Source organism: Lepisosteus platostomus, chromosome 1 (genome assembly GCF_059453375.1).
Source record: "Lepisosteus platostomus isolate fLepPlt1 chromosome 1, fLepPlt1.hap1, whole genome shotgun sequence".
Classification (NCBI taxonomy): domain Eukaryota; kingdom Metazoa; phylum Chordata; class Actinopteri; order Semionotiformes; family Lepisosteidae; genus Lepisosteus; species Lepisosteus platostomus.
In genome coordinates, this window is record NC_142611.1 from 3,874,903 (window position 1) to 3,889,227 (window position 14,325).

Sequence of the window (14,325 nt, forward strand, 5' to 3'; positions counted from 1 at the left end):
CCAGAAAGAAATTGCATGCTAAGTCAAACGACGATAAATTTCACACCCTGCCACAATACCCCAGTGAGTCATTCCTGTGATAAAGGCTGCAGTCATTAATGATCTTTAAAAGCGAACAGTGTGTAAACTGAAAAAGAATTATATTTAATGCCAACCGAACTGCTAAAGGCTGCAACTGGAAGCTTATTACAGCACAGTTTTACCATACCGCTCTCATGTACAGCTAGCAGACGCAGAATTCAACTTATTATTACTAACACTCCGTAGGCAAACATAAAAAAAAAACACCTAAATGGCAACTAAAGAAAAAAATAGGTTAAAAAAAATACAGATCTCAATGTGGACTAGGGTACAATACATTTTTTGTAAAAAAAAAAGCGTATCACTGTTAATTCGTAATAATAAAGTCGCGTACATTGAGAACAGCTGCGGTTTGTCTAGCCATGTGTGCCTGCATGGCAAGGCAGAGCGATTTGCCCTGTTGCACGCCTCCCACATCACATCCTACCCTCTACTGCTTTCGCATCATCAGTTCACACGAGCAGCCCGGTGAGGAGCTGCAGTCCGTCAGTGCGGCGTTCTCACAGAGCAGAATCACGTCGGCTACACTCCACGTAAGCGAGTGGTACCTGGTGCGTCCGGTATCGGAGTGAATACAAGCGTGCCAACCGCATAGCATTCACGTTCAGTAACGCTGCACACTGATCACACAGACGTTCTGCTGGTAAATCTATAAAGGTAAAGATATCCAGGGGGCTGTCATCCGTGTTTGTGTGCAGACTGCAGTCCTGCAGCCAGGTGACACTGAGTAATGATATTATAATTGCAGGGGAGCCTGCAGCGGATTGTGCTGGCTCTGAGTCATCTTATGGCTGTAATTGGGTCTTCTAAGATGCCCAGCTGTATCAGCAGCCTTAGCTGTTTGGAAGCCTTGCTCCCATCAACATCCTCTTTCTTCTCTTACTGGACTCGGTCGGCGTGATTAAAAACAGCAAAGCTCTGCGCTGTTTAAACGTGTCGCCCCCGTCAGTTTTGCGAGTGCAAACGGCCATGCGTGAAGTTCTTAACACACGTGTGTTGTCATTTTCCTACTTGGGAGGTAACAAGAATAGCAAAAAGGGGGCTTTACAGTACCTTTGACCCTGTCTACAGCCATACTACAAATTCTCACTATACTGTACATAGTTTTATATATATGGTTCCATATTACCATATTTATACAGCTCACAGTTTAATAATTGGAGGTGAAGAAAACTTTTGAGCACATATCATCAGGCTCATAGATCTTCCTATATGAAATATTATTATAACACAGTATAATCCAGTAATTAGTGTTAATTATATTTAAAAACATACAATAATTGTGCTCACCGATTAATAAAATAAATCCACATTCATAATGGTTTTCTACACTGAAGGTGTTACATTGTCTTTTTTCTCCCTATAAGATCTTCACCTTCATCCCGATATGTATAGAGCACAATGTATTCCATTGCAAGTATCCTAAGTAGTATAAATGTTATGCTGTGTGCTGAAACGGAGTATATGGAACGCATCTGAAACTCCTTAAAGGACATCTGTCCACAGAAAAAATAAAGTATGACAAAGTTACTGCTCCTGCTCTACTAGTGTGACATGTAGTACAGGGTTTAATGACTTCTGTGGTGCTTTCATTCCATTTCAGTGTGATGGGCAGCGTACTAGTTGAACTGAGGTACAACATACCATACCAGTGAGTCATACATGCTGGTGGGTTGTTACAGCACTAATAGTCGAGTTTATGATTTGTGTGGAACTGGAAGGAACAAGAACAACAGCTCGTCAGCTGTGTTGGGCCATTAAGGAGCATTGCTTGTACTCAACAAACCCATGGTGGGAATCTGACCATTAATACTCGTCAGTTTAGAAATAGCTACAGAGGATCACCGACTACTCTTTAATGATGACAATATTTAGTGTCAGCTTTACAACTGGGAAGCCTTCACTGAATTGCACACCTAGACTCTGTATACTGCTCCAGCTGCTGTGGCCTATTGATATTTTGAGTGACTGGTGAAAGGCCTGTCTGCCATTTCTGGATGGCTGCCAGTACCACTGGTTTTTGATTAATTTCCAGGTCCATTTTATCTACTCTTTTTCCATTCCCTGTCAAAGCTTCACAATGACGTTGTGTGGGCCCTGCAAACAGCACACATCAAAGCCCTGCTGCAAGTCATCGGTCAAACTAAGGTATAGAAAAGGAAAAAAAAAAAAAGAAAAAAAAACAAGCAGGAACAAAATCGTAAAAAGTAAATACGTGGCTGTTTAAGTGCATTTTTAATAACCTAATTTTAGTTACGCAACTGATTCTGCATGCACTTATTTCTCAAAATGACGAAAATTTAATTTTCTACACAGTAATTTGCAATACTGTGGACACATCTGAGAATGCACGTACACAGTTAACCTAAAAAATAATTAATAATTCTTCGCCAGCACAGAAAGTTCTACAACATTTCAGACAACGGTGACATTTCTGACAACAGAATGAGACATTAGCGTGAAATAAATTGCACACGCTGCCTGCTGTGCTGCCACCACCAACTTGCTTGCCTGAAAAGAAACAGAACTTGAACTCACACTGGAAGCTGTCAGCTGCTGTTACCCGGATAATGATTCATACTCACTCGAAAAAAGTGGTCCATCCAATCTCGATGCTCTTTGTTGCCAAAAGGCCACTGCTGCCATGATAGGTGAAGAGAACCAGATCCTGGCCCTGGGCAGTGAGAGACTTCAATCCTCCGTTGGTCCCAATAGTGAGCTGTATGACCTGCTTGTCTGGAGAGACCACCCTGACCGGTATGCGGTTCGTGTCTCTCCTGATACGGAGGGTGTTCCCGTTACTGTCTGTGACGGCGGTGATATCATTGTCGTTACTGTAGCTGAAGTTATACTTGTAGTCCCCAGTAATCAGGCTCATGGTGTACTGGTGAGTGCCGTTGATGTCGAAGACGTACAGCTCTTGGTCTGCAGGAGAGGCCACCTCGTAGTAGTTCAGCAGATTTAACAGCGGCTTATTCTTGAAGACAGCCCGGATCCTAATGTTCCCCAGGTCGGCTATGTATAACGTCCCGTCGGGCGACACCACGAGGGACGAAGGCGCGTTCATCTTGGCGTCTTTGGCGTACCCGTCCCCGGTCAGATAGCAGTCGCAGTTGGCATCGTCCTTGCAGTCGCAGTCCGACGGGGAGCCCGCCAGGAGCGAGATCTCGCCGTCGGTCGTCACCTGCCTAATGCGGTTGATTTTCTTCTCGTCCGTCTCTGCTATGTAGAGCACGCCGCTGTACGACACCGCGATGGCGCTGGCGGACTCCAGGGTGGTCTGAACGGCCCGCTTGCCCATGGCGTACTCAATCCCTGGGACCTGGCAGTGCATCGGCCGGCCGGCCGCAATCCGCACCTGGCGGTTCTCTGTGATCTGGAGCACAACGTTGTTGTCCAGAACGTAAATGGAGTTATCCATGGGGTTGATGGCCAGGTCCGTAGGCCACTCCAAGCGAACCTTAACAAAACACGGAAAAAAAACAAAAACAAAAAAAAAGTAAGCAACGCACATTATGAATCAAGAGGTATTCATGCTTCTGGAGAGCAATGTTGTAGCCTGACAGTGATGTACAGGACTATTTTACTCCCAGGGATTAAATACACTTTGTGCTTTTGTGTTGCGTGTTCTGATTTGATTTGCCTGCTTGATGTTTCCTCCTTGACTTGCAGTAGCTGGGTCTGTCCATGAATTAGCTGTATGGAGTTAAGCTTCTTATAATCCTGTTTTTTTTTTGTTCATCTGACAATTTTTGTGCCTCCACAAAGGTACTGATAACACTGTGACAAATCCCCTCCCTACACACTTTGACTCTACCCGTGAAATTAAGCTTTAATTCTGGCTTCTCAAGGAAACATTTTTAGCTTTGACCTGGTAGGTCAAACATTTCTGCGAGGGGAAAATAAAATAATGGATAGGCCATGGGTAGTTAATTATGAGCTGTAAAATCGTACCCTTTATACTGTAATTGCACTTCATACATGAGTAAGAGACACATACAGTACACATGTGTAGGACATACAGTACATATACATTCCAGTTTCACTGTGACATAATGATGACTCTTCAGATGCTTAAAAATGTAAACCACAGAAAATTCCTAACTAATCAGTGATAAAAAAAATCCAGTTTGATCTTGTTTTTGACCAGCTAGCTAGCTTTTGAGAGTTTTACAATTCGAATCTCTACTGCTACAGGTTTACAGGAGAGTGTTACAGAATCAGACGAGGCTGCGTTACAAATCATTCAGGCAAGTCAATAAAGTGTATGCATTTTTTAAATATTGATGCACTAGAGCCCAGTGCTCTGTGGACTTCAGCCATGTGGTCCCAGGGGTATTGGGGGTTTGAATTCTGGTCTCAGTGGTAATTAAATTGGTGACAAGTGCGGTCTTTGTTTGTTTTTGCTCCATTGGATCAAAATATACCCTGCCACAGACTGTAGTTCTCTCCCCACCCAGGAGTAATGACTTATGAATAACTTAGCTCCTCCAAGGGGGATATGCCTTTTTGTACTGGTGAGAGAGCTGAGGAAGCACAATGGAAAAGGCCAAATGAGAGAGAGAGGGTGAGAGTGAGAGTGAGAGAGAGAGAGACAGGGCTGTGGTGTGGTTGTGATCTATGTTTGTAAGAGCGAACTAAAAAAAAAATCCCTGGGAGTTCAGGTGTAGCAGTAGGAGACTCTGAGCTGTGGCTAAGTTGTTTAGCTTCCAAGCAAAAGGGAAGGTAGTGGACTGACATTAGCACAAATTGGCCAACCAAAGGAATTTGGATTTTTTTTTAGTCACAATGCCAAATAGAGCACTGAATTAAAATCAATCGCTTATGTTAAGACCTACTTTACCCTAGATTCAACTAACTGTAATTGAGCCAAGAACCCCAACAGAAAAGGAAGGCTGATTGGCACTTATTCTGTGTTAATGTGGGCAACAGTATATTCATCTTTTATCAGCAGTGTATGAATACAAAACAAGAATACAGGAGAGCATTCTGCATGATCAGCCATGGGGCACAGGGTTAAATGCCAACTGTGGATGAGTTACCACAAGGTGGTGCTGTAATCATTCAGGTTGGCCTTCAGAGCACCAGTGTCACTGGCAAAAACTGACACTGTCTTGCACATTATAAATAATAAGCGCAAGAATCACCTGACTAATGTGCATGCTGGTGTCACAGGTCAGGGGGCGGGCTGAGGTGAGGTCATTTGACCCAAGGAGAGTGGAGATGATGCCATTCTGATCGACCTTACGGATCATCGTCCCATCAACAAAGTATATGAACCCATTCTTGTCGACAGCAATACCTGAAGGGAGAAAAGAAAAGACGTCGAGGACTCGATTTAAAACCCTCTGCATGACTTGCTAAGCAGAGCATGATTGCTACATGTGTTGGGTTTGGCTTAACAGTATTCAGGTCACTGGGAAAAAAAAGGCAAGTTATTAATAATTCATACTCCGCTTTCTAGTATCAAATTACTTCTCGGGCAAGAAGAAGAACAGCCATAGTCACAGTTTATTATGTGTGCGTGAGTGTGTGTATTCCAAGTCCTGGAAAAAAAAAAAACTTCAGAAGATCTTTTTTATTGAAGAGAGACTAGTTAAAATACAATTTTTTTTAAAAAAACCCTGACTTTCCCTACCTGTAGGAAGGGTGAAATTGCAGCTTTGACCATTTTTAGATTAAACAGATGAAAGACAGCCTGTTGCCATGACTACACCATCCTGCTAAAATGCCAAACTGATAGAGTGGAGGCTAAAGGTTTCTTGTTCCCCAACTGAGACAAGAAAATCTGCTTCCTTCAGATTTTTTGGTACATGGAGGTAGTGCTCAGAGGAATATGGATTAGAACCAGACTCTCCAGGCTGTCATAAATCTTTTTTTTTTATTTAAAAAATACAGTATTTGTTGGGGTTTTTTTTTTAAGCTTGGAGAATATCTTTAAAACGTAGACTGGAGTTAAACAACATAATACATTTAATATTTAAGACAGAACTTTGGACCAGCAGACAGCTGCCTAGGCAAAATGTGACAAATCATGTTTGTCCAAGCAGCTTGCCTCTAGGTTAGTAGAAGGTGAAAGGTGTATGAAGATGAATTTTTGGTTGTGGGGTTGTATATAATCTTGTGTAGCTGGACAGTTGAGAGGTCTGTAATGTCCACTGAAGATGTGGAAAAAAGACTTCAACCACCTATTATTTCAATATATTCTATCAACAGTATGTTGGCGTTTATCAAAGTGATGAAGGTTTTTATGCGTGAACACACACGTTTTTACTTTTGGGTTGACATTGATATCTTACTTCACCGCAACTTACTGAGGTGCAGAATATGTTACAGAAATTCTCCATGCCCATATTTTGAGGTTTAAAGAAAAATAAATCTTATATTTTCTGTTCAGCATTATAACAGAACAATATATAAAAAATGCAATGTGCTAAAATCATGTTTAAACCAGTGAGACCTAATGGATCTAAAACTGTTTGGACCACAGAACAACAACGACAATGATATACGGTACTATTTACGACTACACTGTGCAAAAGGCACTCTCTGCACTGTGCTGACATATCCAGTCCAATTCAGAAACAGTCACTTCTTCATGGTTAAAAATCATAAGAAAGATTACAAACATGAGGAGGTCGTTAGGACCTCCTAGCCTGTTCGGCTGTTTAATTAGCTATTAGCCAACTGATCCAGGTATCTCTTCAATCTTCTACAGTATCTCTTTTTTTGTTAAGTTGTACAGTAGGTTATTGAACTTGTTGTTGTTGTTGTTGGTGCTGTTCTGTGTTAATGTTTTTGGCGATTCCTTTAATCTCTTTATATTGGAGCACACATGCAAATAAGCACTTCATTGCACTTGGTCATATGACAATAAACTGAACTGAACAAACGTTTCTTGGAAGAAGCCACAGAATGGGATTCAACAATATGGCTGCGTAGCTTGTTCCCAACTCCCACACCCGATAAGGAAGTGCCTCCTGTTTTAAATGCACCGCCTCCTTGAGCCCTCCTCCTCGTGTCCCATCGATCAATTTGAACAACACCGGCGGGACTGGCTCTGTCCGGGACTTTACGGATTCTGAACACTCATATTGGGTTTCCTCTCAGCCTTCACTGTTCCAAGACTAATAATAATAATGCAAAGGAACAAGTAATAGGTTTATTCCATGCTGAAAAAAAGAAGAAAGAGAACACAACGTTTCGGCCGTAGAGCCTTCTTCAGGTGTGAGAGAGACAGGGCAGTAGGCAAAGGTAAAGTAGCGGGAGAACAAAGGTTGGGAGGGAGGAGGAGTGAGAGGCGGGAGCAAGGGGACAGACAGAGAGGCCAATCAAGAGGTGTGAAGTCAGAATGGGTGCAGAGAGGTGTGAAATGAAACTTCCGATGAATGGAATAAAGCTTTTATTTCCTTAAATAACCTATGGTTATTTTGAAACAAAAATGCAAAGGTAAAAATTGGTGCCTAAGCATCAGCACGAATTGGGCAAGAGGAGCCTGGTTTCAAACGCTTGGGCGCAGTGGAGCGGGAGACCGTACCTTTAGGACCCATGAGCAAGGCTTCGGTCGCCTTCCCCCCGTCGCCACATCTGGCCTCGTCGAAGGGCAGGCACTGCTCGCCCGTCCCCGCCACCACTTCGGCGTTCAGCAGCAGGTCCCTCGCCCCCGTGAGCAGCTTCGGCCGGTAGATCCTGCGCGAGTTGGTGTCGGACACATACAGCTGTCCGGTGACGGGGTCGGTGGCCAGGTAGTATCTGTGGGCCGGGTTGTTGCTGAGGAACAGGACAGGGGACGTGAGTGGCCTTCAACACGAGCCAGCGGGTTGCGCGCGGGCAGCAGGAGTGGGTGTACTGGCATGTGTCGAGTTTTTCTAGGCCGGACCAGACTAACAGTAGAGATAACGGTGATGACAATGAATTTGACTTTGGTGTCTAACAGAAAGCCATTAAATGTCTACCTCCTCAACAGACAAGGAAGGAATTCTAACACTTGACAGGAAAAAAAGGCTCTGTGACCAAGTGAACTTAATAGGATATGACTGGAAATCACTATCAAGTGACAAGGCATTAATGACGCCTTCACATTGTCAGATCATTTCAACCATTATCACTTCTCACTGCTTGTTTGCCTATGGAAAATAATGCAGTGATATTCATATTATAATGAAAATCAGCAACTAATGCTGCATTTGTCAGGCCATGTTCATTTGCATCTATTAAACCTGCTTAAAATCCTGAAAAGCTATTTCACAAACAGTTAGTGAGAAGGGCTTTTAGTCACAAGCATTCTAATACAAATTCATGATAAACAAACAACAGTTTACTCAAGTCTTTATTTTCCAGCTATACAGCTACAACAACATCTCTCCTGAGTGAGGACAACTTGGACTGTAACATGAATTTGAAATAGAAAATTAATCCAATCTGAGATTCATTTTAATAAAGAGAGGAGCTGCTCCAGGCAAAAACCAAAACACAAAAAAGCCATTTTAAAGTTTTGCCCACTTTTTGCATGTTAAATAACTGCTTGATCTAGCTGTTGGCATAATGATTGGAAATTAAGAAAAACAAATAATATAAATCAACAAATATATAACTTAGGGAAGACTCAAAGAAAGGGAATGTATAAAACAAACATCTGTGATAAATAATTTACAATGCTGATCATAAGATGCTCTGTTATGCAGTCATAAAAAAGAGCTTCATTAGATGAGGATGAGGTCGATAGTTGCTAATGTTTTTATGAGGCTCTGCAGAATATCAGTCAATAGTGGTCGTCTTTATGACACTTTCAAATGGAACAAGTTGTCTGGGAATGTGTTAAAATGAATAGTTAAGACTCTGAGCTGCATAAACTATTAAGTACTTAGATGTCTGCGGTACAAATGAGCTGGATTCTCGTAAGATTAATAATACAGAAAAAAATGGGTTTCACAAAAATAAAAAATGCCGGGACATATTCTATTAACACTTTCGTAACTCTAGGCTTATACTTTAAAAGGCACGTTCCCACTGCATGTTTGCTTAAATAAAGTATTTTACATGAGAATAACAGAAGCTGTACAAGCAAATTAAGTTAATTAATCACACTTCTTGCAATCTTGCGCACATCACAGTTGTATATTGTCATCGAGACTCCCTATTTTTCAGCTAGATTTCTTGAACTCCAGACTACAGATGTACAGTAACAGACTGGAGCAGTTCTTAAGAGTGACAATCCAGATCACAATATCCTATCAGTAGATCGTGAAATTCCACAGCTTTTGCCTGAGGTAAGTCAAAGCAGTGCCCTTTTTTCCTTACTTAAATAACTCCAGTGTCTGATAGTAAAGTGCCTGACGCCTGCTTGCGTTCAAAGAATCCCTTCTGTTTATCTCCATGCCAATCAAAACTGAGAGCTGGTCTCCATCTTTCATTTACTGAATGTCCCTGTCTATATCAGCTAGCGTTAAAAAACTGCTAGATTGTGACTTCTTGGGCAGATGTGATACTTATTCATGGAACTGAAACATACCACATTATTAGTTGTTAGACTGGGAAGCACTTTACTCCTTTTAGCAATCTATTCAATGTTTAGAAACAAAGCCCTTTTTTGTTTTGAGTCAGAATGTCTTAATTTAGGATGCTGTGTAAATGCTGCATAGAAATAGCCCAACACAACAACAGCAACATTTCCAGAAGAGCAGAAGCAACGCAAAAGCCATATACAAAAAAATGAACAATTAGAAGTGCACATTTTGTAATGCAAGGATGAGCCAAATGTATATGAATCAATGTAAAATTAGCTGTTGTGGAACATGTGCACACAGACAATACAACACTTACAGTATTTTATATATTTTCTCAGGCTTACCTATGTCTGAAATCTTTATTTCTTAGACGAACGGAAGCAGATCAAAGGAGAATAAAAAGCATGAATTAGAGAAAAAAGGAAAGGACACACAGAAAAGTAAGAGATCTTGCAGATTCACTTGACAAACAAGAATGAAATTATCTTTATTGAGAGAAAATGTCCGTCCGTTAGAAAGTACAACACCATTAGATCTTGCCGATCCAATCTCTGTTTTTTATTTCTAGAAACAAAGTGAAAAGCAGAGAGATTCTCTAGCAAAAAAGACTGGCAGGTTGGGGGCCGACAGCACAAACTGTCTTTGCAATGATACTGGGTAGAAATTATTTCAGCAATACTTTTATATCAATGGGAAGGAACAAATTTTACACCCGGGAGTTCACTAATATATTAGATCATGGACCATACTTAGGTTAACTAGCTTATAATGGGTTATTGATTGTGTCACATACAATAAAAAGCACACTTTAAAATGCTTTTTTTAACATGCTTATGGCATAGAAAATCTAAGGAAAGCTGAAAAGGATGTTTTGTTTATTTTTTTGTAGAAAGGTTTGCAATTTTTGCATGTAACATATAGCCTTTGATGATAGGAAGCATCAATTCAACTAAAAAAACAATGGAATTAAGCAATTAAAACATTTGTGACTGGCTATATATTTGCAAGAAACATGAATGGAGGGTGTATTTCAGCTGAGCAAATAAGATGTTATGGTTTGGAGCAGAATGTCACTGGATTTATCCTACAGCACAGAATTTGACACTAATTAAATATAATTCATGCAAATGTCTGCTGGTGACCAAAGGCTGAAATTTATCTTTGTGGGGTTTTAAAAAAGGCATAATTCATAAAGGTTGACAAGAACGTAAACAAACATCTCACTGCATATCTAAAATCTGTGCTGAATAAAATGAAGTATTACCCTGTTGTTTATTTTAGAGATCACTAAAAAGACTGAGATTTAAAAAATAAAAATAGACTGGAAATATTCTCTAGTGTCACTAGCTGAATGACAGACTTCTGCTCGGCTTACTGTCGCATTTCCTCAGCAAAATACAGAGCAAAAATAAGAAAGAAAAGGAACGTCTGAACCACTGTGACTTGGCTGTTTGAGCACATTCAACACAGACTGCAAGGAGCTGCAAGAGAAACGCTCTCTGCTGTTTACTTTCAGTGTTTCTAAACCTACCTGTGTATGCTTACAGTATATACTCCACACGCACACACATGTTTCACGTCAAAGGATAAAAGAACATGAAACACTACTAGCACCGCGGTCGTAACACAGATTTCATTGTGCCCAGCTGGATATAAAAATGTCACGCTCTTACAAAGAAACATAAAACAAGAACAAGCCCAGCAGAAAGAAACATGTGCTACTTCAAGGCTTCCTTGATTAATGAACAGATCGGGATGCCCCCACCTGAACTCTCGAGGGCTGTTTTGAGAATTGAAAGATTGAAAACACATGAAAGGTGGTGTCAGATGACTGAACCCTGACTGTTCTGCTTTTAAATTGGCTCAGCTGTCCAGTGATTTTGAATACAACCATCCCTGATGATGGTCAGAGCCAGTGACTGAGACACTGCAAATCTCAAATGTCTTCTTATTGGTAGTTTGGACTGTTTTAGTGGAAGAGCTTAATTCCACTTCTGCACGTAATGAAGCTTTTTACATTGAAATGATGCAAAGGTGACTCTATGAGAATGTTTATGCTCCACCAATTTCTTTCCTCCTTCTAAAATGTAAACATATATCTTGGAGAAAAAATATACAGAAAACTCTATTACCTGCAGGGAAACTGGCTAGAGGTTGACATTCCTTGGAGATAGACCAGTTAAAGCAAAAATACAAAGACGGCTTGTTCCCTTTCATGGTTTGTATTAAGTTGCACATGATAAAGATGACTTTCAGCCCAAAAGAATTTCTTGAAACCTCAAGTGACACTTCTGGTTTAATCCCACACATTAGAGCAGGAAAGGAGGAGGAGGAGGAAAGAAATTGAGGACACTGCTCCAAACAGCAAATACCCTGGCTATTTGTTTACTCGTAAGCATTTTGTGCACACAAAAGCCCAAGCCAGAGCATACTCGGAAGGCAGAGGTACGAGAAAAGAGTCTATTGTGACATTAAAATCTGGTAATGCTTTATTTGAATGAAGCTAAGAAAAACAAAAGTCATAAATCTTTCAGAAACAATTCACAACACGATATAAGAAGTTGCCTAATCCCTCACAACTATTTGTGCATATGACATTACAAGTACATGATTATTCGGCATGCTTCATAATGAGACATAGCTTCAGCTGAAAGCTGAGATAGAGAGAAGCAAAGTGAAAATGATGGAAGACACCATTAAGGACTTGAGAGCTGACAAGAACTTGCTGCAGATATACATTAGTTACAGCAGTCTTGGTATGCTTATGTCAAATATTATTTTGCGATACAGTTTTTATGCCTGTTGTTTTATCATGTTTATGATGGGGTCGTGAAGGTGTTTATGAGCCTCGTTGAAGAAAAGCATTACCCCAAAACCTTAGCACGGATCCTGACAGGACAGTCCTTACTGTACCACGGGCATTTAAAAAGTCTCGGAAGAAAGGAAACCAATTGCATACGCCACTGGAGACACACCCAACCCCTCCCACACCACAGATTAACTGTTCAAGCCCCTTGAGATGTGACACAGAATGTGCTCTCCTTTAACGTCTCCACTTGGTATGGGACCCTTGGTGTCAGGGCTAGTTCCAAGCTCTCGAGGATTATAAACACGGGCAGGACAATTATTGTTCAGAAACAGAACCAGCCGAACCGCGTGCATACTAAAGCAACCTTTAATAGTAAATGATGCTTTACACCCGCTAACACTCGCAATTTGAAAAATTTACCATCTGGTTGGAAGTTCTAGAGTGCCGAAAGGCCACAAAAAAACGTTTTTTAAGAAGTCACTCCGTCCGAGTGCTATGACTTTTTTAAACTTTGCTGTATGAGCCCCTTCAGAGCACCGTATTGGCAGCATATATACGATACATCCGAATCTTATGTATTTGGCACTGTACTGTATTGTATGCTGCTGTTACGTATGTTGCGTCGACTGCAGTAGCTCCACTGGATGTTTTACGTTCTCTCTACTGACACTGTTTTTCCGGTCGTCTCGGCACGCGGACAAGCAGGCGGACTCCGCCTCTCCCGCCAGGCCCCGGACCTACCTCAGCTCCATGACGCTCGTGACGTTCCCGGAGGGAAAGATGCGTCGCACGTAATTGAAGTCGCCGACGTAGAGGCTGCCGTCGATGCCGCAGGCCAGCGCGACCGGGGCCAGGAGCTTGTTCCCGTCGGCCTGGCCGTTGCAGCTGGGGCAGGAGATGCTCCGGCGCCGGCCGTTGCCCATGATGGTGCCGACCACGGGGGGCTGCAGGGAGATGAACTGGTTCTCCCCATTGCCCTTGTACAGGATTCCTGCAGGGAGGGAGGAGAGAGGGGGAAAAAAAAACACCGCATGAGCTTTTCCCCGGACCTTGTGAGGACATGCCAATAGAGAGAGAAAAAAAAAACCCTCCACAGATCCGTGCGCATCCGAGGTAATGAATCCGGCTTTCCGGTCTTGCCTTTTTCCTCGCGGTTTGAACTTAATACAAATCTGATCAAAGAAAGTACACATTCCCTGATTAAATTGTCTGAGTTAAATATCATGTCGGCTTACCTAATTGGTATTTTTAATAACCCTAATTAATTGCACTGCTGGAACAGCGTACCTTGAAAAGAGAAATTGTGTGGGATAAAGGAAAAGCCGAAGCAGAATGTGGGCTTGTTTGTGAAATTTTAGTGTATTAATATGGATTGCAGTGACGCTTTCATTACTCTCCCGATCTGATGAGTCCATTACAAAAGGGGGCTGTTTACAAATGAGCACAACACAAAAACAATTGGATATTTTTAGAATAATTAATTAGAGTATTAAAAAACTAAGAATAACATGTTCTTGCAATGGTAAAAAGCGACACACTGCATGATAAACATCTTGGCAGAGAGAGAGAAGGCTCAATACACACCCAAATGTTTTCCTAAACAGTCTTTTTACAGCTTTAAAAAAGCATGTTTCTTTAAAAATGTTTAAAAACATTAACATGAGCAGAAATGCATCACAGAACCTATTATCTGTGCCACAGGTTTTGATCATCCAAATTATTTTTTTTTTCTTTTAAATGTATTTAAACAAAAGCAAGGAAGATATTAAAAAAAATAATAAAGTTAATTTTAGGAACATGTTGCACAATCTCTTATTCTACAGATCCCTTTTAAGGAAATCAGCAGTTCTTAAAGAGTAATGTACACACTGGATTATACATTTTCTTTTTACAATTAATTTGACTTTCCCACAAAAAAATTAGATGCTA

General features: G+C 41.2%; 1 protein-coding gene across 17 annotated transcripts in view; it reads right to left on the bottom strand.

Moving 5' to 3' along the window:
• Window positions 1–14,325, bottom strand: part of LOC148677538 (teneurin-3) — a 287,789-nt gene that overhangs the window by 9,930 nt on the left and 263,534 nt on the right. For 15 of the 17 annotated variants that reach the window (XM_088642666.1, XM_088642919.1, XM_088643165.1 and 12 more), the window contains 5 exons: window positions 13,138–13,387; window positions 9,932–9,952; window positions 7,619–7,851; window positions 5,229–5,383; window positions 2,667–3,541 (listed from right to left, as the gene is read on the bottom strand). In XM_088642666.1, the coding sequence (XP_088498792.1) occupies window positions 2,667–3,541; window positions 5,229–5,383; window positions 7,619–7,851; window positions 9,932–9,952; window positions 13,138–13,387 (1,534 nt within the window). The remainder of the gene's footprint in view (window positions 1–2,666; window positions 3,542–5,228; window positions 5,384–7,618; window positions 7,852–9,931; window positions 9,953–13,137; window positions 13,388–14,325) is intronic. The other 2 variants (XM_088643080.1, XM_088643598.1) reach the window with 1 other exon arrangement.